General features: G+C 36.1%; 1 protein-coding gene across 1 annotated transcript in view; it reads right to left on the reverse strand.

Moving 5' to 3' along the window:
• Window positions 1-18,347, reverse strand: part of LOC141826309 (BAG-associated GRAM protein 1-like) — a 31,803-nt gene extending 13,456 nt beyond the window's left edge. The window contains exons 1-11 of the mRNA XM_074713552.1: window positions 17,923-18,347; window positions 10,547-10,597; window positions 10,283-10,380; window positions 9,650-9,725; window positions 8,850-8,978; window positions 8,724-8,770; window positions 7,180-7,303; window positions 6,956-7,072; window positions 2,230-2,259; window positions 2,054-2,153; window positions 1,459-1,565 (exon numbers count right to left, since the gene is read on the reverse strand). Of these exons, the coding sequence (XP_074569653.1) occupies window positions 1,459-1,565; window positions 2,054-2,153; window positions 2,230-2,259; window positions 6,956-7,072; window positions 7,180-7,303; window positions 8,724-8,770; window positions 8,850-8,978; window positions 9,650-9,725; window positions 10,283-10,380; window positions 10,547-10,597; window positions 17,923-18,129 (1,086 nt within the window). The 5' untranslated portion in view covers window positions 18,130-18,347. The remainder of the gene's footprint in view (window positions 1-1,458; window positions 1,566-2,053; window positions 2,154-2,229; window positions 2,260-6,955; window positions 7,073-7,179; window positions 7,304-8,723; window positions 8,771-8,849; window positions 8,979-9,649; window positions 9,726-10,282; window positions 10,381-10,546; window positions 10,598-17,922) is intronic.
• Between the last annotated feature and the right edge of the window lie 9,635 nt (window positions 18,348-27,982).

Below are 27,982 nucleotides of genomic sequence, written 5' to 3' on the forward strand. Positions count from 1 at the left end.
AGGAGAAAATATAGCAAATTTTCAGGAATGATCCAAAAGGATCATAAACCGTTGAGTAAGATCTTGAGGCTGCTGAACAACATAAACGCCTTGTGATAGCAATTGAATATGCACTTTTTATATTTGATTTATGTCGCTAATAATAATATGTGGCATTGCTACATCAATAGCAAGAATAAATCAAGTGTTTATGTGCAAGAATATGGTTGTTATTCATCCCCTCCCTCTCTAGCGTGTTCAGTCATCTACACATTCAGTCATCAAAATATTTATATCCTCCGGTTTCCAACAAGTGTTGATATGTTATGAAGCATCTAAACTCCCATCATAAGTGTCCATGTTAGGCACCTAGAAATTCCTCCAGGTTGACTCCCCTTAGATCACTACAATAATGAAGTCCATGCCATTGGTTCTTCCCTTCAATATGCATTACGCTTCATCCACCTCAAGCTAGCCCTTAGAACCACCCCATGCACCTGTAGTTTGTCTCCTCTCTCTTCATCCAATTATATTTCCCATTGAGATCATTCGCATTCCCTCTTTTAACTTCTCACCTAATAATAGTTTCCCATCACCTTGGCTGTAAACTTTAGTTCCAAATTCATAAGCTCTTAGGTCTTTCTTTCTACAATCATTGTTGCAAATGGCCCAACTTTTGCTGAATAACTAATTTGTTCTTCGGCAAAGGTGATCTATATAAATTGGCATACCCCAAGAAAGGCAACTACCTTTGTGACATTCCTCATCACTGACATGGGAGAACTTGGATTTGATATTCCTTCTTTGCATGCTTCCATGCCTAGTCATGTACTACCATGTCCACCAATCTTTTATGATTTTGGTTATAGCAGATTATATAACATGCCAATGCGTTAGATTAGAGAAAGCAAATAATTGAATTTGGCTGGCCCAAGATGGTCAAACCAACGATTGTGATACCCAACCATGACAGTCACCATAGGCGAAATTCACCATTGCATCCACTGACCAACATCAAAATCATTTCGACAATGGCACTGATCAAGTTGTGAGCTAGAAACGGCCTCGCGGAGACCTTCATGAGGTCGCTGCGACCTTGCGGCAGCTTTGCGAAGGTCGACGCGAGGTCGTTGAAACCTCACAGCGACCACACGATGGCCTTCACAAGGCTATCACTACCTCACGACTACCACACGAAGAACTCCATGAGGTCACAATGCAACAACCTTGCAAAGGTCTCCGCGTGGTCACAAAGTCGCAACGACCTCACTTGGCTACGGCCTCACCTAGCCACGGCATGAGTTTTTTTCTTTTTTTCTAAATTTTCTTTTCGAATTTAAGTTCTTTTCTTTTATTTTGTCTTTAGGATATTTATAGGGTTTAAAGTTTGGATATTTTTAGGTGTTAAGTTCTCTCTCACTAGAATAAATCAAAGAAAGCTAGCAACATAAGTATGCTAAAAAATAGTAAAAATACTACCTTTTTCTCAGCTTCTATCGTTGCATAAAAGTTCTTGGTTGCACGTTGCAAAGCTCTTAAAGTATGATTTCTATTCCAAAATGATGCAAACTTGTATTTGACTTTGCCTGCATAAAGATTTCCGGACAACTTTAAGACAAGGAAGATGCAAAATTCCAACTTACTACAATTTCATAGCTATATTACATAAAAATAAGCAAATAATGGCTGCATAATCTCAAGCAAACACTAAAAAATATAACTAACATCCATTGACAAGTACTCTACAGTAACCAATTATACAAGTTGTAACATGAAATGGCTATTCTCCCATCTGATTAAATAGCCAGTGAATTACAAGATCACCTTCAATGAAGACGGAAGTAAAGATGAGGCATAACTATGTGAACCTTACTCTTTTTTTCTACTACAAATTCCCATATAAATCAGGTGTAGTAGCAGTTGATTGTGTAAAAAAACAAATCTAAACAAATAGTTCAAAGGTAACAATTCTGAAACATGCTTTCATCCTACTCCTGAGATTCTAAGCAAACCAGTAGTCTTTGACATGAAGCTTCAGTAAAACAATAGGAAAAAGAGGCCAAGAGTTACTGACCATCTGGACTTCCCAGAGGAGGTACACCATGTCCACCAGCACCCATCCGAAGACTGATTGTAATTGCAGGATTTATTACTGCATGTTGGCTTCGCCTTATCTGCATTTCTAATACCAAAGGCAATTGAATGCATAAACACAAGACAACATCTAATAATAACAAATAAGCATCGCACCTCATCAATATCTCCAAAGGAAACAACCACCTGAGTGTAGAAAAAAAATCTACCAATTAGTAATTAGCACATATATTCATCAATGCTCATGTATTGGAAAGTTGTACAAGATACTCAGTAAAACAATGGCATCAAAAAATGTACTGAACAATGTTCCAGAAAATAAATATATAAACTGAAGAAAACAAATAGCAGTCAGATTCCAACAAAAAAAACTGCCAAGAAAGAGAAAATTTACATATACTATAAAAGTATCACCTAATGCAACTGTTCTGTTAGATTGAGATGGAAGCTCAACCACATCCTAACTGTAGGATCATTGTAACATACTAGAGGGGGGGTGAATAGTGTGTTGTCTCTTTTTGTTCGTTTATTTTCTATCAAAGTACTTGCAACAGAATTAGTAAACAAAGCACAGGGGACTCGCGGATTTACTTAGTTCCTAACCCCCAGGGTTAGTACATCCAAGGTCTATGTACGGGAGGCGCTTGTCCACTAGTGGTCTCCTTTCCGAACGTTGTTCGGAAGCGGAGAAACCCGTCTTACAGTCTGTATAAAAGAATAGCAATAATTTAAAATAAAGACTGAAAGAAAGTAAAGCAATCAAACACTTGTTGCCGATCTGGAAAGTCCTGAGCGTCGCGCACTCCTCCTGGATCTTCCCCGGTTGAATTAGCTTGGCCTCGTTCGCGTTCCGAATCACCACCAAACAGAGAGGAAGGCTTGTATCTTCATCTTCTTGTTCGTGCACACTCACCTTCTTTTATAGCATGCTCAGGTCGACTTGACTCAAACTCAAGTCGACTCCACGTAGGTCGCGATACTCTTTCTCCGCGGGTCTGGATTAGGCTTCAACCACGCAGGTCGACTTGAGTCCCTACTCAGGTCGACTCTAGTCCGACGTGAAGCTTACCGATAACCTTTGCCTCCTCGCTGCATTATCCGGTGCTCAAGTCGACTCGAGTACCCTCTCAGGTCAACTCTAGTTCGACGTGGCAGATCTTGATAAACTTTTTGACTTCCGCGGCTCTTATCCACTCAGGTCGACTTGAGTCACTTTTGACTCTAGTGTAAAGGCCTCTGAAAGAACTTCGAAACGCATCCGACCGTGCCTCGTTCTGATTCCCGAGTCAAAAGTAATGATCCATTGAAGTTCAACTGCTCATGTGTTGCCCCTGCATCATTGTTCCTGCAAGACAAGCATGCAGACAAACAAAACAACCTAACTTTACCTGTGGGTCTAACTTCAGATTTCTACCGAAATCTTGGGTTAGTTTGACGCCTACTGTTCCATTCTAGAAACGCGCCCTTATCCACTCCACTCTGGAGAAGTTTTGCCTCTAGACATGTTGGACTTCCCGCTTAGCCTTGGTCCCCGGCCCCCAGGAATTTTCTACTACGCTCGGTCCTCCAGACCGCCCAGACTTCACCAACCCTCTGGTCCTCCTGATCGTACCCGATTGGATTTGGTCATGCTTCTCAGTCCTCCTGACATTGCATGGACTTGCACCTAGTGCACTCAACCTGCTAAGATTTCTGTCTAATCCTCCAAACCAGGACTTCCCTTTGCCTAGCCTACACCTAGAACTTTCCCTTGCCTGATCCTCCAAATCAGGACTTCCACTGCCTAGCTTCACTCACCAGGACTTCCCTTGCCCAATCTTCCAGATCATGACATCCACTGCCTAGACTAACCGACTAGGACTTCTCGCTAGTCATCTCACTCACTTATATCCAAATATCAGGTCCTGTTTGGATCAATCCTTGGTCAAACTGACCAGACCTAGGTGGTCAAGCATCGAAATCCTAGGAAAGATCTAGTGCTTCTTGCACCAACAATCTCCCCCTTTTTGATGTTTGACAATTTCTTAAGTTAATATTGGTTAGGATTTAATTATCTGGGAGAAATCTATATGATTAACTTAAGTTCTCTTCTCCCCCTTTTCATACATCAAAAAGATTTATTTAGTTTAAATCCATTCTCTCTTGCACCAACACTAACTCCATATTGAATTTGAAAACATCCAATTACTTCCTAGAATTTTACATATAATGCATGAAAGAAGGATGCAACTGTTCTGTTACATTGAGATGGAGGTTCAACCATATCCTAGCTCCTTCTTGAATTTGAAAATATCGAAACACTTCCTAGAATACATTCAGTTTGACATGGTTAAGGTCTAATCAAACAAAATTAGATTGGCGTGGGTGCTAAGTTGCATCTAAATGAAAAATAAAATAAGAAGTATTAAGTTAAAAGTCATAATATTCACTTTAAATTATTCGATATGTCATGTAATCAAAATAAATAAAATGAAATGAAATAAAGTTTAAGATTTCAAAAATAAAGGCATATTAGATAGGTAATGCAATAAAAATAGAATATTATGAAATGAAAGTTCAAAATTTTAAAAATAAATGGTTAAGCAATCTATCATGAACTTAGTATGGGTTTTCAAATCTATCACTTTGTTTAAAAGTATAAATCTATCACAATATTTTAATTTCAGAAACAAATCTAATATATCCTTTAAACTTTAGTACATCCTATGTTAAGTGATTGACATGGTGCAGATCTGGCATAATGCCAACTCACCCTAGCCGCCTATATCACCTACTAACTCAACAAGTTTAAATAATTTAAAATTTTAAAATAAAAATAAATCCTAAATACCTTTAACCAAATTTCCCACCCTGCCACTCCATGATGGAGCAACAAAATTTGTCTCTACTATCTGCCATGTCACCCATCGTGATACTAGCATCATTGACATCAACACCTCAAAAATCTTACATGCCAAGCTTAATGAGCTCATGGTATTGATCTAGAGTTGATTTATCTAGACAAGTCTCACCCTCCCTTGCCCTTGTCTAGCGGTGCACTCTTACTCACCACCCACACCGCCTCCCCCAAGAGAACATCGTTGCGCATATCCATTGATCTAAAGATGAACAGGAAGCCTATGCTAGACCATCATACTTCATTCAATAGATAATAATGTTGATGATAGCAATGCTTCCCCCAATCTCACAGAAACTCTCCTTGCTACATTGGACCTCAGATTCCTACTTCAATCAAATCCAACTTTCACCGACAAGAGCCCTAACAATTTAAGCAGTAGCTTCTTGGCAAACCATAATACCATTTTGCTAACAACTATTATTCTATCTATTGGAACCTTTTTGGAATCTTACCAACCAATTGCTAGAATGTGAAGTTCAAGAAAAGTTGAATCTTTTTTCTTAGTAGATTGCTTCAATCAATTCAAAGGAAGAAGAGGAAAAACACAGAAGTGTTGCTGCTCCGAGACAACAGGGCAATTTTGGATTGAATTTTAGGAATTTAAGGATTTAATTTTTGGTCTTTTTAAATAATGCTGTTGCTTAGTTGGTAAAGTTTGAAAACCAATGAGAGATTTAAATATTTGAACTCAATTACTAATAGATTCATTAATTAACCCAAAAAAAAGAAGAGGGCATCTAATAAGATAATGATAGATGTCTTGAAAATCCTGCTTCTATGGTTGCAGGGTTATCCATTTAATGGGCAAGGGTGATGGAGAAGAAAGATGAACCTCTGATTTGCCTAAAATGATGTGATCCAGATCCTCTACTAGGCTAGTGGCTGCATTTTGATTTTTTATGAATGTTTGCAATAGTTGTAGGTTATATTTTGAACTCTAGCTCTTAATATCTAGCCAAATGAGGCACGGTGGTGTAGGTTGCTTCCTTACTCCTAGTACGTGGAGGGGCACTTCATGGACATATGATTTCTTTAGATGGGGGCGCACAACACACATGGGCATAGAACTTTTTCAGACTGCAAGGGGCACAAAAGGCATGGGCTTCTACAGTCTAGTGGGCAAACATCATGCCCAAGCATAGCTTTGTTCTCTGGCTGCTCACTCATGAGCAACTGCAAACCAAAGATCACCTTCCCCGTGTATAGTATAAGACGTGCCCACTATGTCAGATTGCGGATGTGACATACGAGCATGTTTTCTTCAAATGTGCAGTCAGAAGGGAGTTGTGGGACAAGGTGCATGCCTGGCTAAGTGCAATTGGAGATGGGCACGGCAAGGAGAATGCTACGAGTCTTCAAGTGAGAATTTTGGGGCAATGATATGGTCACTAAGGTGAGAGTGTTGGCTACATCATATATGGTGTATCTCATATGGCAGACTAGAAATAGATGTAATTTTGAGAGCAGAGTGTCAAAGTTTAATTGGATACTCATTAAGATCCCAATGCATGTATTTAGATCTATGGCATCCTAAATAGTTGTACATTTCTCCTGATGCATTGATACATTTTATTTATCTCAAAAAATATATATATAATTGAGGAATGATGAAGAAATAGCATAAGTAAAAATAATCAACTATAAAGAAATTAACATTAAGAAAAGTTGCCACATATAAAATCAGTTGAACATCTTCCACAATGATCAAGTAAAAATGCAGAAATAACACAAGTAGAAGTAATCAATTATGAAGAAATCAATATCAAGAAATGTGGCCCATAAAAATCCGTTGAGCATTTTCCACAATGACCAGCAACAATGCAAAAACAACACAAATAATCAACAATAAGATAGCTGGTCCTAAGATCAGCTAAGCATCTTCCCCGATGACCAGCTAATAAACCTCATGGAAAGGAAGAGAATCAATTACTGACACAGTGCAAAAAAAAAAAAAAGGAACGAATATCAAAGGTTCAAGCTAACCTTCATTTCTTTAGAAAATACATTTGAGTGGAAGCAAATGTGCCACGTAGACACATACATGCGTCCATGGTATAAAAAGGATCTTTCAAGAGCACAGGAATAGCTGTGGTCAACAACCTGGGTCAAACGAACATTATATGATGAGATGACTTCTAATAGCCTCTAAAGCATAAAATGAACTAATAACAAGTTATCGATATAAATTTGATTATATTGAAGTTTACCTCATCCAGTGGAAGATCAAAAATTGCCTGAAGAGGCCCTGGTTTCTGATGGACTAAGGTAGGGCCTGGTCTATCCAGAGAAAACCTTCTTCGAGCATCTGCTCCAGCATAGCCATTCAAAGCTCTGAACCACATTTTTGGAAGAAAAAAGATTTTTCGCATCAACTTGAGACAATTTCAAGATCATTCTTCCTTCAAAATATATGAAACTTCATAAACCTACAGTTATATTCATAAGTTAGCATCAAATGTCTAACTTTAAAATGGATACGGTGCCTATTACTATCCATTGAGAAACTGCAGTTGATCACGACGGAGGAGGGTATTGGTCGGCTTCGCCGAGATTCGAACCCTTGCCCTCTTCTGCAAGTCTGCTCCGTCGTAACCAACTCAGCTATGCCCCGGGGACATCATTTCCATCTTTAATACAATACTTTGAAACACTGAGGACACAAATTAATTACTGTTTTCTAATTTATCCTTGATGAAGTGTCTGTTAATTCAATGTTCTATGTTAATCAATGATATTGTACTGGATTGTGAGCTATGCTAATCGCAAACTTATTATCAAAATAAAATCTCATTGAGTCATCCCACATAATCTTCAAGTCTTCTAAGATATCTTTAACAAAGTATTTCACTCACACCCTAAGTTATTACTCAGAATTCTGCATCAAACCTCCATTGACAGAATACCCTTTTCCTGATGTTCCTTCGAAATACTATAATACATGGTGAGTTAAGGTACAATAATACAAAAAATATTTCAATCTTTCTAATACTTCAATTTCAAACTCCTTTGCCAAACACTAACTTAAAAGTTTTATCCTTATCATCATTTCATGTCACTATTATATTATCAATATACACTAATAGCATTATGGCTCCCCTTGAAAAAGAGTGTTTAGTAAATAATGTGCTACAAATCTTTAAAACTATGCCCATGTGGTTGCTTAAATTGATATAAGATTTTCTTCAATTTAGTATGAGCATCCAAGTTATTTCCATATCTTGGTGGACCTTCATATAAATTTCATCCTCTAGTTCTCCATGCAAAATGAATTCTTGACATCAAACTTATTCTTAGGATCTAGGTTCGATTCTTCGACTTACATTAATTTAGGAACATTTATCTTCTTCCTCAAATATGCCTTATCAAGTCTTACATTCTCAATAATAGAGTTGGGATTTTCATGCACAGGTTCAGACAAATATTTTGACATAAATTTAGACATAAGATTTGGCATGAACTCAGACTTAGACAATGGAACTAATGATAGATTTGGCATGAACTCAGACTTAATAGTTGGCTAGGTTTATCTAGAAAAACTGATATTTTGCACTAAATTAGCTATTTTAAAAAATTAAATCCATGAAAAAGCCATAAGTGCTGACTAGTGATTAACCCTATGGTATATCCAAGTAATGAATTGTATGGGGGTTAAGCTGATTTGGATCCAATAAATTCATGGTGAAATGCTTCGGAAGTCATTCTGGAGGAGCAACGAAAAGAATAACAAAGTCAGATTGAAAAACACAATAACCTGGAGGAGCTTCCTGGAAGCTTTGTAGTTTTAATACGAAGGCAGACCTGCAGAGGCAATATTTCTAGTTGAAGATATTAAATACTTGACAGAGAAGTCAACACTTGATAAAAATTGAACTATTACCTGTCCCGATGTGCTATCTAGTGTGTACCAGGTTGATCCATTCTGACCTTCAATTTCAACTGGAACAGTGACAGATCCAAGAATTGTACTTTTCCATATTATATCCCAGTCATATATGGTTACATTAATCTGCAGGAGCCAACGAATAAGTTTTTCTTAATTATAAAACTGAAATTAGCTATGCTTGTGAGCAAGAACATTGGGTAAACTGCAATTTCTCCATTGTAGCTAAACAAAATAATGAGATATTGTGACTAATATTTAATGTTATCACCATCAAAGAAACACATTAGGAAACAATTAGTATCAGATGTGATGAAATAAAGAAATACTCAGTTAGATCCAAGTATTAATCATCATGCTAAAAGGTACAAAATGGAGTCAAAAAGTCAAAGCATGCTTGGTTATAAAAAGTAAAAGACCAATGGAAGTCTTCCACAATTTAGTGCCTCAAAACTGGATATGATAATGTTCATGTCTTCATTAATATGTCAGGTGAACTTGGTAAGTATAATTACCAACATTATTACTGATCCATTCATACATAAGCATAGAGTGCATGTATTGCGATGCAATGGTACATGCAGTGGAAAAGATAGGAACCCTACTTGTAATTTGTTTCTTTAGGAAGTTCAACAACTTCATGTTCTAGAAAATGAACTTACAAAGTTGTAACACAGCTCATATCATGAAGTGGGAAAAATCCTACAAAGACTTTCATAAGGAGAAACAAGGTTCATGAATTCACTTGTGTTGCTTGACATGAAAAGTATTTCAAGTAGTTAGGAACCAGAAAGAACCTGAACCGGAAGTGTATCGACAAAAAAATTGAATTCCTCCCCCCATATTGGATTTCTTGTACCAGGAACCATAGAACTGCATGCCATGCGGTATATGAAAACACATTGAAGAGAAAAGTCAAAACACCAAAAAAAACGTTGAAGAAATAAAGAGGTGCATGACAAGAGTAGGTGACAACATATTGAAGAGGAAAATCAAACCTACACAAAAAAAAACATTGAAGAAATTAGCATCAGGAAAATTAAAATAAATTTAAGAAAAATTCATGCAATGTCCACAGGATGATTGAAATAGATTTTGACACAATCTTCTCTAGAGTCAATGTAAATGAGTCCACAGGCCTAATGGCAACCACATGAAGAACATTTATGGTAGAAAAATGACTGAAAAGTTTAGGTTAACTTTACAAAGAGAAGAATGAAAAAGCTCAATAAGAAGAAGAGTAAAAGTTAAAAATTCTGAACTTCGGTTCATTTATAACAGCCAAGCATGATGTTGCCTTTAGCAATGTTCTCTTTTATAAGGTTGTTACACAAGATACTATGGAAACAGATGAAATTTTACATCTGTGGATTACCAAAATCTTAAGAAAGTTATAGCTGAAAAAGGTCTAATAGAAAGCAGAAGCACACCTAAACCGCTTTTGTTCGCCACAAATAATAATTGCATAAGGATCAGATGTTCCATTCAAGTTTGCACCAATTAGGTTTTTCGCAGCCAATAATTCCACCTGATTATAAGGATCCAAAATATCATGAAGAAACATTAAAAACAATAGTAAATAACATTATCCAGACCTTTCTAGATTTCAAGATAGATCTTAATCTCCACGAACTTCCATAATATTATTTACGCCAGTTTCATTCAAAAATTAAAGATATTCATGAAAAGAGTACCTTGACTACATGTGCAGAAATACCTTGTGTGTCGACTTTGATCTGGCTCATCTACAAAATAAGTGGACAACTGTGGTCAAGCAAATGAGAAATATGATTTAATAAATATTATAACAAAACTGAGCCTAACAAAACACTAATTATTTATCTGAAAAATTAGAGAGGGAAAATATAAAAGGCAATCTTTCAGGCATTTTGTTGCAGTTCTCAAACATTTACCTCAAAACAAGTCAACAGAAGCTTAATCTAAATGATAATTAGGTTTCAAACAGAAAGTACAAAGAACAAAGAAAAAGTAAAAAACAAAAGATAATATTAACAGGTAAGCAAAAAATGTCCTACTACTTACTCCAAACAAACTGATTTAAACAAATTGAAGGAAAAAACAAGGAAAGTCTAAATCGATAAGATGAATGATAAAAAATATCGACTCAATGCTTAACAAAGCACAAACCTATACGAGGTAAAATACACCACAACCTTAAGTCTAAGGATGCCACAAGGGATTGCCTTGATAAGTTTCAAATTAAAGAAAACCAACAAGTGAGAGCCTCATCATGTTTTTTGGATTGACAACAAACAAAAGTTATATGTGTGGCCACCACCCCCTTTATTTATAGCTATAGAGTAACCTAAAAATCCTAAAAGGTAAAAAGGAAGTCAATTTAGAAAAAGCCTAGGTAGACTATGTAATTAGTTTGGCTTAAGTCACTATTACAACCTAGTTAAAAATGAGGCATACATGTGAGAATTGTCCCCACTACATAGAAATGTGACTTAAGTGATTAATTAAGCTCATTTAAGACTTGAATTAGGTTGACTAAGTTGCATAACTTACTCTTTTTAAATCCGCTACAATTACAGTTTTGGCTTTAACATCTTCAATTGGTTCATTAAGTGCTTTCTACATCTTTTTAGCCTTAACACTTGTAATTGGGTCTCAATTGATGTGTAATGGATCATCAGGAAGGTTTAGAGTGGGATGTTCCTTTCTTTCCATGGCCTTAGCTTCATTTCCATCCTTAGTTTGTTGGGTCGCAACTTATTCTCCATCTTTGACTCCATCACAAACTAAATTGGAAAATTAATATCGATCAAGTGTTCAAAGTATGCAACTTCTTGGAAAGTGAGATACTCATGAGCACAACTTCAGGAGAAACTTTCCCTTTTTACAACCAAAAATTTTTCACCGAAATACATTGAGGTTATCCTTTTACAATTATGAAAAGAGCAATTTCATGAAAATAATTCACAATAATATTATTCAAAAGTCTAAGGTACACATCAAATAATACAACAAGTGCAAGTTCTTCGCCATGTTACCAACAAACTCATGGAACTTAACTTGAAGAAAGATTACTCAATGCACTTAAGGAAGAGTCATCAAGGGTTATAGCATCTAACCTTAAAAGAGTTCAAGGGTTTTATGGCACATCATCATCAACTTGTGTTCGTCCCAACTATTCAAGATCTGTTGGATAAGTTATGTGACTCAAACCCCTTAAATGTTTACCAATGACCTAACTAAACTATATCATTCAATTATCATCTACAATTTAATTAATATCTAATTGATTTGAATTGATCATAATAGATTTAACATTGTTCTAGGATTTATTTAGGCCCTAAGTGGGATGTTAGTGGTAGGATTGCAAACGAGCCAAGCTTTATGTTGTTCAAGTTTGTTTGAGCCAAGCTTAAAATAAATCAAGCTGTTGAAACATTTGTTTAAGGTTGGCTTGGTTTCTTTTTTACGAGCTTAAGCTTAGTTCAAACTTGGCCTAAGCTTGGTTCGTTTAGACGTTATCGAGCTCTCAATTCAAGCTTGTTTGATTGTTTGAAACTTTTATATTTTAAAGCTTATTTAGTAGGTCAGTAAGTTTGATTTTGAGAGCTTATTTATTTATTTACCATATTAATATGAGCTTTATTAATAAACATAGTTCATAAACTTTATTCGTGAACATCGTTAATAAATATTATTCATAGACGATTCACAATCTCTATTCATGAACATTAACGAGTTGAACACATGGAGTGAGGTATGTGATGATTGCATGATATTTAAAAGGGAATTTATATTTAAATCCAAGGTACAAAATCTCAAACCGTATCAGTCAGCATGGGCAAAATTTCCACTCGTTAACTAACACAACATCGAGCTCAACACTACGAGGTCATAGATGCCTCGCAGCGGGTCGCAAAGGAGTTGTGACCTTACACAGCCTCCACGTAGGTGTCGGGACCTCACGACAGGTCACGAAGGAACCAACAACCTCGCGAAGGGCCACGAAGGGGCCGGACCTCACGGTGGGTTGCAGAAGTGCTGCGACTTCGCAGCGGTTGGCGGAGGGGCCCGCAACCTCGTGGCGGGCGGCAGCCCCATGACCTCGCAGCGCCTCCAACAAGCCATGGAGGGGTTGGCGACTTCGCGAAGGCACCTGCGACCTCGCGACGGGCCGGGAAGGTCCCCGCAACCTCAGGTCGGACCGCGAAGGCACCCGCGACCTCATGGTGGTTACAAGAGGTTGCGAAGGCACCCACAACCTTGTAGTGGGTCGTAGAGGCACTCATGACCTCACAATAAGTCACAAGGTCATTTGTTCCATTTTTACCCCCTATTTTCATATTTTTTATTTTTTCGCATATGTTTCTTTTTCGTTTCTTAATTCCTTTTTCCTTGCTCTGTTAACATTTTTTCCTCTATCCATACATGAGAAAATAATTTATTTTTCGCCATCCGTCTATGGTTAATTCATCCATTCACGAGAGACAAATAGAGAGAAAAAAGCCCCTTTAAGGATGAAAGATATATATTATTAGAAACATAAAATAAATATAATTTCAATCCTTATACTACTATTAATAAATTAAATTATTTTATATATAAATTTAATTTAATTTTAAACTAATCAAAATAAATTCAAATTAAATCTACTTTAAACCTATTTAATCATGCTATATTTATTTGGTGAACTTCAATCAACCCTAAATTGACTTTTACTCAATAAGTATCTAACGTTTTATGAGATAATATCAAATTTAGCTCAATAGTATCCAGCAATCAAATATTAATAAAAAAAATTAAATTAGTATATTTTATATTTTAAAAATATTGAAACTGTATCATTCTGGTTATAAACTAAAATGCCAACATGGCTTGAAATTTTAAACCTTGTTCGAATCTTAGTTTCGGTTGCAAAGAGAATAATTGTTTCTTTATTGTATTCTAGATTAGTTGGGTATCATAATAGAAGGATAGTATCGTATTTCTGTAGAAGTTGGGATATGACTTGGTCTAGTAGAATAGGTTTGGAATGGTGATGGTTTATTTTGGATTTAGATGTTGTAGATTTGGTTGTGTATATCTTGTGTGGTGTTAGTGAAGTGAAATTATAAAGTGCAACTTATGGAGGAAAGTTTTTGGTGATAGGTGTGAGATCTAAAAGTGGATTTGTCTATTACTTGTGATATAGTTGAGGTTACTCAGGCTATGAATCCATATTGTTGGGTGTCTCCAGAGTGTGACATCTAAAAGTGGATTTGTTTGTTACTTGTGCTATAATTGAGGTTAGTGAAGCTATGAATCAGTGTTATTGGGCGTCTCTAGAGTGTGTAGTTGGGTGTCATAGAAATCGTCATTGGTTTGTAGTTATTATTTACCTATATTGTGCTAGATGTTTATCGTGGGAGTCTACCTATGCATGTGGAGAGGGAAGTTAAATTGAGTTGTATGTTTAATCATTGTCCTTGTGCATGCAGATTAAGTAGTTATTGGAATGCTTAGCTATATATTGAGCTTCATAAAACTAAAAATGATATAGGCACTTGAGTTGTGTAACCAGTGTTGACGGAATGTAATACGTACACATGTTTGTGTTGTAGTATTAGTGTATATTTTGGTGGGTTCTATCCAATAACTTGTTCTACTAGACATGCTAATTGTACAAGGGGTTCCTTCAATTGTGGGTTGTCTTTAAGCTTATGTTTAGTTTATGCTAATCTTTGCAACATTTAAATTTGTGTAAAGTGAATCCTTTATTTGACATGGAAATGGGAGAGAAGTTCAGGTTAACCTTTGGTAAGAATAAGGGATTTGTAAATTCTTTTTGAAAAATTCTCCATAGGGTACACCAAGTTCTGGGTTTCCCCAGATTAAACATCATAATTTTTTTCAGGAATCATGCATGTCCTCTTTTCTTGCATACCCAAAATACCATTGGCTACATAGAATTAACTCCTTTTTCTTTCTAAATATCCTTTAACTCTGAAACCAAATAAATGTAGACAAATAAAGTACAAATTGATTTGTGAGAATGAGATCTATACAACATTTTTCAGCTAAAACAAGTTAAGGAGGTTAAGGAGGGGTGTCAAGGTGTTTTGTTAAAAAGACTTAAATAGGCAATTTTCACTCAAAAGGATTCCTTTAACTTGAGAAAACAAATAGAATACACTAATTAAGATTCGTATAAGGTCTCTGTTTTTTCTCTCTTTTTTTTGATAAAATGATTTGTTTGAATCATCAAAGAGATTTTGCATGACCTGTACTTGTCAAACATAAATAAACCGTATTTCTGCTTCATAGACATCTAGAAACTCATATCTGTTTCAATTCCTATCATATGAATAGTGTAAGTTCATCTAAATTTTTGCCCAAAACATCTATTGACAAAATCACCTTGTTGACCTAAACCTGTCAAAACTTAAAATATGACTATATTTTTACTCCCTCAATACACAGGAACTCATATCTACTATTGATTCTGGCATATATGGTGGCCCCATACTTGTTTAAAATACAAAATAACACCATAATTTTACTCTTTTGACTCTTGGAAACTAATATCTATTTTATGTTTGCCATATTAGTGGTACAAGACATATATTTGCAAAAACAATTGCACTTGTCAAAAAATAAAATGAAACCATTGTTCTACACCTTGGACTCTTGAAATTCATATCTACTTTCATTTTTGTCATATAAGGTCATCTACATGTCTTTTCCAAAACACCTTAATTGCCTAAACTTGTCAAAAACATAAAATAAAACTATATTCCTGCTCCTTGGCCTCTAAGGAACTCATGTGCTTTCATTTTTACCATATGAGTTACATAGGGTCATCAAGATATTTTCATTAAAGCCAATTTAATAGCCCTAAAATTTTAAGAAAAAACAAAATGATACCATATTTCTACTCCTTGAACTCACAAAAACTCATATATGTTTCTATTTTTATAGTATGAATCAAGGTTTAAAATATGGCCGTACCGGAGTATTGTTGCCAAATTGGATAGTGGTCATATAATTACAAAAAATGAAACCATTGTTCTACACCTTGGACTCTTGAAATTCATATCTACTTTCGTTTTTAAAATATAAAATATCTAATGTCTTTTCCAAAAATTTTAATTGCCTAAACTATGTCAAAAACATAAAATAAAACTATATTGATAATCCTTGGCCTCTAAGGAACTCATGTGCTTTCATTTTTACCATATGAGTTACTATAGGAATTGATTATTAAAATCTAATTAAATATTTTCATTAAAGCCATTTAATAGCCCTAAAATTTCGCGACGCCTCCGAAGGCAAAGGCCGCGCGACAACAAAATCGATACCATCCGGCCGGAATTGCTGTGCCGACGGTGTGCCGGTGCCGGTGTGGGTGCACAAAAACTCATATATGTTTCTATTTTTATAATATGAATAAAGTATGGCAATCAAGATATTGTTGCCAAATTCAATTTAGTGGTCATATAATTGCCAAAAACATAAATGAGACTATATTTCTACTCCTACGACTCCTAGGAACTCATATCTACTTTCATTTTTATTTATCATATGAGCATATAAGGTCATTAAGCTATTTTTGCACTTGGTGGCCCTGTACCTTATAGTTAACAAATCATACCAAAGAATTCCTATGAGACTCAATAAATTTATCTTAATCTTATTGAGCTAACAAAAAATATTTGATAATAAGCAATGTCATTAAAGTGTTTTGACAAATCACATTAACAACCTTTTTTAATTCGTTATAACTCAAAAATAGTTGTGTTTTGTAGATCTTGCTCTCCTAAACCCAATGGCACATTTTATTTGTCCAAAATTATTATGTTTTGGCCCACAAAAAAATTTGCATGGCCGAGGGTATTTTGGATATTCAAAGCTGTGTATGATCTAGGAAAAAAATATATGGGGTGTCTTTCACAAATTCAGAAATTTTGGTGCACCAATTTGGAAAACTTGTATTTAATAAGGATGTATGTGATACTATAGTTAATAGGTTTTGAGCAATTGTTAGTGCAACAAAATAGTTTTCCATTTATTGTGCATTTACATAAAAGGTCAGTTCTAAGTTTCTTTTTTACATGAGTAATGAATCATTTGTCATATTCAAAATAAGACTCTCTACGTACATTAATTGAAGAAGAGAATATGGTAATTGATGAAAGTCTAAATAGAAAAAAAAATATTAATGTAGAATCACAGAGGAACTTTAAAAAAATACTGAATTTAAGTAGAATTAAAATTGAAAATATAAAATGTAATTTCTGAATTTAAGTAGAATTAAAATTGAAAATATAAAAGTAATTTCAGAGAGAGAGAGAGAGAGAGAGAATAGTTAAAGATGGATGGACATGAAATTTCCATAGGAATAATCAGCTATCATAGATTTATTATCCCATACAAAGAGATTAATAAAGAAAAATTAATAAGAGAAAGAATCTTGATTAAAATAAAGAGAAACTTCTGAAGTCGTTTGCCATTAGGATAAAGGAAAGTTTAATAAGATAATGGTACCATCCAAAATATTTTGTAGATCAAAAAGTTAATTTAGTAGAAATAAGAATGTTAAGATATGTAGGCATGGAGATACTAAAAAATTAAAATTATGAACATTATTATCCAAAAGCTATTAGGTGAAAAAAAGTTAGGATGGTATGAATACATTCAAAGAATAACTATAGTTACACAAGTTGAATTAATTAAAGTTAGAGATGTGAGGGGCAAAGAAAAATAAGAGAACCCCTCGATAAATAGACTTCGCTGAAGGGAGAAAATCTACCAAGTAAACGCCAAATGGTGGGAATAAGACGAACTTGTGATATGATAACGATGGTGGTTGTGATTTCCTGATAGAGGTGCCTTATTGCATTGACATGTTTTTTATTTGTTTTGTTATGATTACGCACATCTAGGCAATATCAGCAATTCACAGATCGACCCTATGCTGAACGTAACACCTGTACAAAACCAAGCAGGAAATGTAGTAGTTCGCAACAGCCCATCCTTAAAGTTTTCCTCTAATCATAAATTGGAATGTTCCTAAATCACCACGAACAATAAAGACCGACTTGATTCGTCTAACCTTGTCTTTAACGTCAAACTGCATCAGGGATTCTCTGCCAGCCAAAAGCAGCGGGTTCCGATCATTCTCCCCTGTAGTCTGACCACCAGAGAACAATCTCTCCGCCAGGGAATACAATGCGATCACGAGGAACGCGGCGGCGGCGGCGATCTCAATCTCCCATAGCGAGGGGAGAAGGAGGCGCAAGTTGGATCCGTTGGGCAACATGGCCGCCCCGTTAACCCAACGGGGGCAGAGGGGATCTATGGCTTCAGGATTTGTGGTCTGTGCGAGCGGGAGGAACGAGGCGGTATCATGGGCGAAGACGAGGACGGGCCGGTCTATCGCTCTTCCCTCTCTTCCCTCTCTTCCGTGTATATCTCGCACTTCTGGGAAGAAGGCGAGGTGCAGGTGGGTAGGAGGGAAACTGGATGTGATCGACGCGATCAGGGTGGTCCGCAGGGAGGCAGGTGAAAGTAAGCCCCGAACAATGGTTGATATTAAAATGCAGAGGTTTAAATTTTGCCCTCCCGAGAATTTCTTTAAAAAATCAAAAATATTTAATTAAAATTAAAAATTTTGAAAAAAATAAAGCATTGTGTAAATAGTTATTAATTTATAATCTGCACAATGCACAACCAAAAAAATATTTTTAATTGATAATATTTTACAGTACTTTTATTACAAAAGATATATTTTAAAATATATATTTATAGGTCATTTTTTCAATAAAATAATCATGATGCGTCTAGATATAATCTATCTAAAAAAATCATTTCCTCTTCTCAAACCACATCTTCTCAAACCACATGATTCAGGTGTCTCCCTTGGAGCTCCGCTCAACTACACTCATGTAAAGAAGCTCCCCCTAATAGGACTCCCTTGCCAAGTTGATTCTCGTTCACTTAAACCTCTGACAATTTTTTATAATTGTAGCCATCATACTTTACTACTTAGAAATGCCCCTGATGAGACAGATGAAAACAAGGGTGACACTTAGTCAATGCCCTGACCATGCCAAATATATGACCCGATCGTTATCGCCTTTAGCGCCCTACCTCTGTCCGCCCGGCCAACAAGTTTGCGGCTCCTCACTCGTGCGGTCACATACATGGCTCGCACAGCAACCTGTGTGGCTTACACATCAATCCACGTGGAGATCCTTTTTCATCAATTATATAAGATTGAGCGACGATAAGTAAAGACATAATTTTCGTGTAGCAGACTTGCATATGCGGATAAAAGTCACTCTTCTCTCTTGAGTTGCTTAACTTCTTCTTTTTAGTGCATACATCAAAGGGCGCTCTTTGACTCATAGGAGATCGAGATTTGATCGGTCGGATGACGGTCGCAACCGTGGGCTCAAGGAGAAAGGGAGAGGAGCAGCCCCAACACGCTAAGGAGGACACCATCAAATTGACATCGTCTATGGGGAGAGATATAAAAAAAAGTTATTATGGTTAGTGCACATAAACAACGGTTGAGCATCATTCCAAAAAATCAGAAGAGCAACACCAGCCTTCTTTGCCGACCGTCATCGAAATAGTGAGAGGCCCGATTTCATGGAAGTGGATCTTGCGAATGGTCGTTACAATGGTCGGAAAGGCCTTGCGACAAGGCTGAGTCACTCCTGCTACTGAAGGAGAGGTAGTGGCTCCGCTAAAAAAGTATGACAGTTGAGCCCTCTACTTAGAGCTCAAGAGAGGTCACTTCGACTTATCACGCAAACAAACGACCAACAAGCCCTTGCCGCTACTAGCAAAGAGTGGTAAGTGTCGTTCTCAAATGACATCTTGAAGGAAGAATTACATCAGCACTTCTACCCCACCTCACATCAATGAATATAGTGACACTATCGACCCAAAAGAACACTTGTGCTATTTTGAGAATGCAATCATACTACATCAATATTCCGAGGGAGTTAAATGTCATGTCTTTCTTATGACTCTAATTGGCCCCACTCAACAGTGGTTCAACACACTGTTACCTGGGGACATATTGTTGGATTTCGGTATGCATAATTTAAAATTTTATATTTTACTAAATATACAACGGAAGAGTAATAAACAATTTTATCACTAACTACACATAATACCCATCCAAGGAAAAGCACGCCTGCAAATATAATTGTAAATAAAACATAAACACATTTATACCTTTTGGAAGACACGAAACGGAAACGACATCAAATAGCAACCTTAAGCAAGGCTGCCTCTACTTGTATCCATGTTGAGATCTCCTCGAGACAACTTTCCTAAATCACGTGTCGTGTCTTCGCTTCAACTAGTCGAAGGGGAGAGAGAAGCGATCTGAGAGAGGACCTACGGTTCATTCTGTATCCGATGACTCAAAGCAACCCAGTGATACAAATCAGATTGAATAGAGGGAATCACACCACCATTCAAAGGTCATATGGTTTGTTTTTGATGGAGAAACAATCGTTACTTCTCCTCATATTCCTTGCTCCCGCTGTTGGTTGTAGCTTCCTTTGACTCTGGAATGGACGACCCTTGGGAGATACTGATCCTAGGAGGATTAAGGACCAATGGTGAGCTTTGAAAGACCCTCAATGACCAGCGGCAGCAAACAACTTCAACCAAGGTGGGCAGTGCCAACTTGAGAAGAGAGGTTTGCTTTTGCTTGGGTGGCAATTCAAGGAGGAAGAGGAGGAGAGGGTCACGATTTTAAAACCCAACAATTATGTTTTAATCTTATGTAAATAACTCTTCATCAGAGTTGTATTTATATATCTCCAATGGATTTGGTTTTGTAACTAAAAATTTATATCCATTAACCCAAACTCCAAAGTGTTAGCCTTAAGTTTGGTAAATCAAATCGCGTTGGTTCAAAATCAAACCGACCGACCTAATTTTGTTTATAATTAAATCAAAGAGGATCCACTTTATCTTCAAAAGACGTGGTCCATTCGTACTTCCTTTCCAACAAAATATCTTTCATGTTTGCCCTTCGTATAGTCCGACTAGACTCAATCTCTCTCGATCTAAGAATTCAATTCTCAAACTCATTTTATATCTCTTGGAGAAACTCATAGTGTATATGACTTTATAGGTTCTCGATTTATGTTGGTCATCCATAATTAACCATTAATTATGAATCAATTATGAGTGACACCTAGTAATATATCATGATCCCCAATTAATCAAAAAATTACAGTTGATTCCAAAACCACTTCTGAACCCTTTAACAGCTATAGTTGTTCGTGCCTCTTTTTTTGTATGTATCTTATACATGCTTAGTTTAGAACATGATCTATTGTTAGTTTCCACTAGACTGACTACATCACACCTAGCTCAAACTGTAGTTTCATTTTTTTTGCAGATTCAAGTTACTCAAAAATAATTATCCAAGAGGACCATCCTCTTGACGTGTTTCTGCTTTGACTAAAGACTTATGAGTAATAATCCTGACAAGTGGTCATAGGATATGCATCTTCTAATTAAAAGGAGTGGTGAATCCTCTATTGGCTACTTCAAACACCTTCGGGCACTTCGGCTTATACCCAATCATCCCATGTCCACATCTCTGTAGAGACGCTTGCTTAAGATGTCAAAGTATAAGTTTCCATGACCAAGATGACTTGAATACCTCAAGTCGAAGGAAACTTACACTCGAGCTGCAATAAAATCTTCATAGGCATTTATAGAACCACATGAAGTCTCATGGCAGGTCATTTCTGATGAACTAGTTACCCTTAACTAGTATCTCATATGTTAACTCTCAACATCTCAATGTTTTCAGCCAGTGAGGATCGGCTGTTTGGTAAAACTCAAGGAGTCTAACATATGCTAGTCTCATAGAATTGATGATGTTCAATCTCATTAATTCATCGACTAGGAAATATTTTAATACGTACATAATTACACATACATAGAGATACCCACTAATTGTGATCCAATCATAATTTCTCTCATGCTATACATTGTATTGTGGACATCAGTAATTGAGTTTAAGATCAAATCAAATATATAAAGAATGTACACTCAAATAGTAATTTTATTTATTCAATAAATAATATAATATCTAAGACGATTGTCTTAGGATACCTCTCAAATGTAACACATACAATTAAAATTAACAATAGGGTTAAGGCGAAGGCTGCATGTTTGCGAAAATAATTAAAGAGAGATTTGGATGGATACCATGCATGAATGAACAGTCTTAGCAAAGCAACAGAAAACCCAAGAAACACTACAAAAATAAATTGTATTAGCGACGGACCATTTCCGTCGCTAATCGGTCGCTACTCGAGATTAACGATCGGTTAGCGACGAAAACGATCCGTCGTGATTTATTCGGTCGTTGACGTCACTTTAGCGACGGAAAAATATTTTCGTCGCTAATTAGCGACGGAATAAAGATTTCCGTAGCTAAAAATTGCGACGGCCAAAAATTTTCATCGCTAATAATTAGAGACGAATTTTTTCCCCCATCGCAAATAATAGCGACGGAATAATATAATTCCGTCGCTATTTATCGATGGAATTATAAATTCCGTCGCTAATGTTTAAAAAAAATAAAAAAAAATATTGGGTTATTAGCAACGGAATTTATAATTATGTCGCTAATGTTAAAAAAATAAAAAAATACTGGTTTATTAGCGACGGAATTTATATTCCGTCGTTATTTAGCGACGGAATTATAAAATTCCATCGCTAATGTTTAAAAAAAAGATTCATTTAATAGCGACAAAATTATAAATTCCGTCGTTAATAATTTATTTTTTTATACATTTTATTTTATTTTTCTGAATTTCCTATTTACATATCAATCAAACCAATATAATATAACAGTAATACACTGATAAGCCAATAATGGTAAAACACAACACTAATACAACATCTGAATATAACACATGTCAAAATATCTGATATACTCAATACAATCTGAATACAATAACATAAATACAAATCTCTGGATACACTGATACTGTATCAAATGTCAAAATACAATAATATATCAGAATTATATCTAAACGAGCCCAGTCAAAATAGAAGATCCTACAAAAAAATAATAAGATAGGTTAGTAATAACTTAATTATAACAACGTATTTGAAAAATGAATGCTTACAAATAATAACTTAAAAAAATAAAAGTAATAGAAATGTTAACATACCTTGCAGGCAGCTACTGATCAGGAGCATTAGGGTCCTGAGTGTCCGTATCAGGGTCCGCACCTCGCATCGCATGATAAGTAGGCAGGGGTGTGGCGTCTGGCCGAAGGCCTCCATGAAGGTCGTCATCTGCCGCGCAAGCTGATCATAACTATGTTGCTGCGCCTTAGCTACTACGTGTTGCTGCGCCTCTAATGCGGAGAGTCGATCTGTTAATTCTTGATTTTCTTTTTGTAGCGCTTCTATTGCAGAAGATGATCCGCTGGGACGACCCCTGGCTCTAGGGGTCATCACACGATCATATACGACTCTCGCCTGGGACCCTAGACCGTAGAGGGTGGAGCTCTTCTTCCTCCCACCGACCACATCATAGTAGATCTCATTCAACTGGTCGGTTGAGAGCTTCTGCCTCTCTCCTCCCTCAACTGTAGGCATAGACGCCTGTGCAACTCTAGTAGAATATTCAGTCTGTTTAAAATTAAATTATTATAATATTTAAGGTTAGAAAAAATAATTACATGGCGGTAATGTGAAATAAATTTAAAAATTATTTCCTTACGTCTAATGCCTGCGAGCGAGGATCGATAAATGTGTCATCCTTGGACTTGTGTGTCATCGTAAAAATCTCCCAACAAGTAGGAGGACGTTGTAACTCGTGCTCCTGAAAAATTAAAAATATAATTAAATAAAAATCAAATCATTAGTAATTAAATAAATCTAATACAAATATATTAATTGTAAACTTACCAAGTCTAGGGTATGCTCAACAATGGAACGAGATCCAGCTGTATGCTTTGTGGATCTGGTGCTAGGGCCAGCTAGCTCGGTATTTCTGTTGGATCGAGTTGTCACTACATTTGCCTGCCATCTTTCTGCTTGTCATATGGCTTGCCATGCAGCCTAGATGTCCTTTAGGATCCAAGATGGTCTGATGCCCTTTCTGTTGGGATGTATACTAGAATCTGAGCTATGTAAATAAACATTCTGAAATAAGAATCATATTTGGTCAAAATTTACATTTAGTTTTTATGCAAGTGTCCATTTAATCTATGTTGTAGATAAATATGGTGTGCGGAGTCACACACAGAAGACCATGTTATCAGTTCCTTAAAGATTATAAACAGTGTTCACAACCAAGATGGATTGGACAAACCATTGGAGTGGTTGTAGTGTAATTTGGTCTTAGTCTGTCTTTGACTATAGAATTACATTAGTACGCTAAGTGTGTATTGAGCAGGACCATCTGAGGATTGTTCGATTTATACTGACTATATAATCGAACTAAACCTCTGTTACTATAGATGTACATGCTCTTAATCTCGATATAATAACAAACACGTGTGCTTAGTATATACTTCTTTAATTCATCAAAGGGTGAGATTTAGAACGATAGATCAAAAGACCCGATGAGTTGGGAAGTAGTATTATGTACATGGTGTGTTGTTGATTATAGAAGGAAACTGTGTCCTATAATCTAGGTTGATTATGTCCCCTTGAGGAGCTCATAAGGATTATCATGTAAACCCTACAGGTGGACTTTGTCCGCATGATAATAAGGTTGAGTGGTACTATTCTTAGATTAGAAGTTGATTAAAATCGAGTTGTCAGTAACTCATTTAATCGACGGACATACGATATCTTAAACACAGGGAGATTAATGTACTTATAGTAAGAAGGAGCCCATATTGTAATATGGGATTGGTGCGGTAGTGTAATAATAACTCTGTAGCGGAATGAGTTATTATTGATAGACTTAAGCTGTGTGTTCGGTGAAGAACATGGGAAGCTTAAGCCCATCGGGAGACCAAAACCAATTCCTCCTCTAAGTCCCTGCTGTAGCCTCTGGAAATTCTCAAATCCGCCTTGGAAGAATTCGTAAAGAAACTAGGCATTCGAACCCATACAAAGTGGTGTAATCGATCAACTGATCGATTACATACCTTGGTAATCGATCAGGTGATCGATTACAAGCTCCGTAATCATTAAGCAGTGTAATCGATCAACTGATCGATTACACACCTTGGTAATCGATCAGGTGATCGATTACCAGGCTTAATGAGGAAAAGTTACGATGTTTAATCGATTTCTTGATCGATTAAACATCTCGGTTCGAATTGGTAACTTCCGAAATCATGCTAAATTCTCCGATCTGATTGATTCCAATCATACCAAGTTTATGATTTAAATCATACCATATTTGTGATATAAATCATACCAAGTTTGTGAGATGGCTAGGCTATAAAAGAGGTGGTTTGCAAAGGATTTTGGAGACACGAATTAATTCTTTTGGTGGTTGAAACCCTCCTTGGTCGGCAGCCACAACCTCTTCTTCCTCTTCTCTTTTCTCCAGACAAAGAGAAGGAAGGAAAGTTCGCTAGCCATCGGAGAGGAGAATTCTGGTGGAGAAATTCTCGAAGGATCGTTGCCCACATAACGTTCGAGAAGAGGAGAGGAATACAGTAGAAGATCGAGGGGGCATCCACATCCTTCACAACAATCCAAAGGTGAACGGTACGACTAAGTTATTCCGCTTTTATTAGTTGTATTTACCTTTGTATGGAACCTGAAAACAAACACAAGAAGCCAGCGATCCGCGGGGCCTCTTGGAAAGTTTCGTCCTTTGTACAAAAAAATTTTTGTACAAGGGAAATCAACGGAACGGTTTCCGAGCGACTCCCTTCACTTTCTTCTGCATTTATATAGCAGATCTTTATATAATTTGGTACAAGCAGCATTCCAGTTGTCTTGAAACTCCTGCTCATGCCCTGGCTCAAAAGTATACTTTTTCTGTAAGAAAAAAAACAATTAGTAGAAACAAAAACTTCATTATAAGGTGTTTAAAATGACTTACCACAAACTCCTCGTAGTAGAAGGTTCGCATGCCCTCGTCGACATGCCTCCAAGTATGCCCTGAACGACATACTCGCTTGTAGAACTTACTAGAAATGTAGGCCGCAATTTTGTGACCATCTGGCGTAAAACTACATTATAAAGTTTATAAATGTTAGACATAATGATACATCGCTATTTATGATCAATTAAAAAGTACTAATAACACCAATACTTACCACCCGCCAACAACTCTCAAAACAATCCGACCACCTGGTGCTGTTGTCTAATCAGATATATTTATATCTGCAAAATAACATTAAACATTTAAAATGAAATTAGTGATGGAGATGGGCAAAAAGGTGGGCCAACATTTTTTTCTTCTTCTGAATGTTGCAGGTATATGGAATAACATTTCTCCACTATCTGGCCTAGCATTATTGTAACAAGGTGCTTTCACACATGCTTTCACTTATCCTGACCTTTAGAGCCGGTCCTCGTTGTACAAAGGCCCTGGACGAAGTTATAATTTTTGGGCCCTGACTAATCGATGATTTCATAAATGCTGCCAACTAATCAATTTTTGGTGTCTAGAAAAATAGTTATGGCGACCAAAAGCAAGTTAAAAATTAGAAAACTAGAACAATTCTAAATGCATAAAACAAGGTAAATACCTGTCTGTGACATTATTTTATGCCTCCTTTCAAATATGTTTTTCAGAGAATTGAGTAAAGGAACTAAATCGGGGAGCACTTGACAAAATAATAAAGCCCTATGATATTATGACAGTTTTAGACAGCCATTCTTGCCTGAACAATTTATAGCAAAATTAAATTTGTTCCAATATGGATACCGCGGTCTAGGAGGTAGATTAGTTGTTGTGTATTTCCTCGTGAGCATTCCTAATCCAAGAGGGTTGTATGCAATCAAACAAATGCCAAGAGAATCACATACTTGTTTGAGATCCATTTGAGCATCACTCATACTCAGTAAAGAGAACTGGACATGTGTGATCAGATAAATGAAACTTGAAGCTACAGAAACATTGGATTTCTGAGAAAAATCCCTTATTCACAATGCAGTATTTGAGTACCTGAGCTAAACTTAATGGCACACCTCGAGATTCTAGATAATCATGAATCTTAATGAGTTGCTTTGGACCATAATTACTAACACCAACCACACGAACTAAGCCCTAAAAGAACTTGAGGTTTAGTATTTTTTTAATGCAAATTTATAAATAATTCTCAATGAAAGCATTTTAAACAATCATTGCATAACATAATCCAAACTAGAGAGAACTAAGCTAGTGTAACAACTTACGAAGTTCACTGGCCTACCAAAAATAGTTTGGTTCTTACCAACCACGGACCAAGCATCAAATAACATAGAATAAGACTTTAAATATTGGTTATGATTTCTCCTCTTTTTATCAATTGTATTTGCTCAGTGAAGCATAGTATATCTGGATTTAATTTGAATGAACTAAGTCAATGAATAAATTTCCATAATTTTCTTGTGCCTAGCAAGGTGATAGATATTTTGTGCATAAACCTATGATTTTAATATACCAAAATGCTCTCTCTAAGTATTTCCTAGCAATGAGACCTATTTTCCAATATATGAAGTAAGTCAAGAAAGTTATACAGGACTCTGATTTCTTGTCAGTTTTTGACTGGATAAAGAATCCTATGTAGGAGTTTAACTACCTCTGGAATTATAGTGATTAGCGTTAACTGTTTTCTCAGAAATGGACTGAACAATGAGGTGGATCTTTATCTGCCATGCCTTTTTTTCCTTTCTAACTATCAAACTACATGCAGTTTTCAATCAAACTTTATGGATCTTCCTCAATTCGAAGAAATACTAGTGATAACATTAAATGGATGTAGTCTCAGATTCAGTAAAAATTATCAAAAGAGGTAGATGAATTAGGAAAGTGTAAGCGATTATCCTATTAAGTTTATGACAAACAATTACGCAGAAACTAGACGATGTAAATGGGAAGATATTGTAAAACTAAGATGAAACTTATATGAGACACGAGAAAATCAAAGAAGGCATACACCAAAGCAAAAGCATCCAACCTTTGTTATGAACATATGAACCTTATCACCGTG

This window comes from Curcuma longa, chromosome 4 (assembly GCF_044706935.1).
Source record: "Curcuma longa cultivar G26 ecotype Majalengka, Jawa Barat chromosome 4, ITB_CL_G26_1.1, whole genome shotgun sequence".
Classification (NCBI taxonomy): Eukaryota; Viridiplantae; Streptophyta; class Magnoliopsida; order Zingiberales; family Zingiberaceae; genus Curcuma; species Curcuma longa.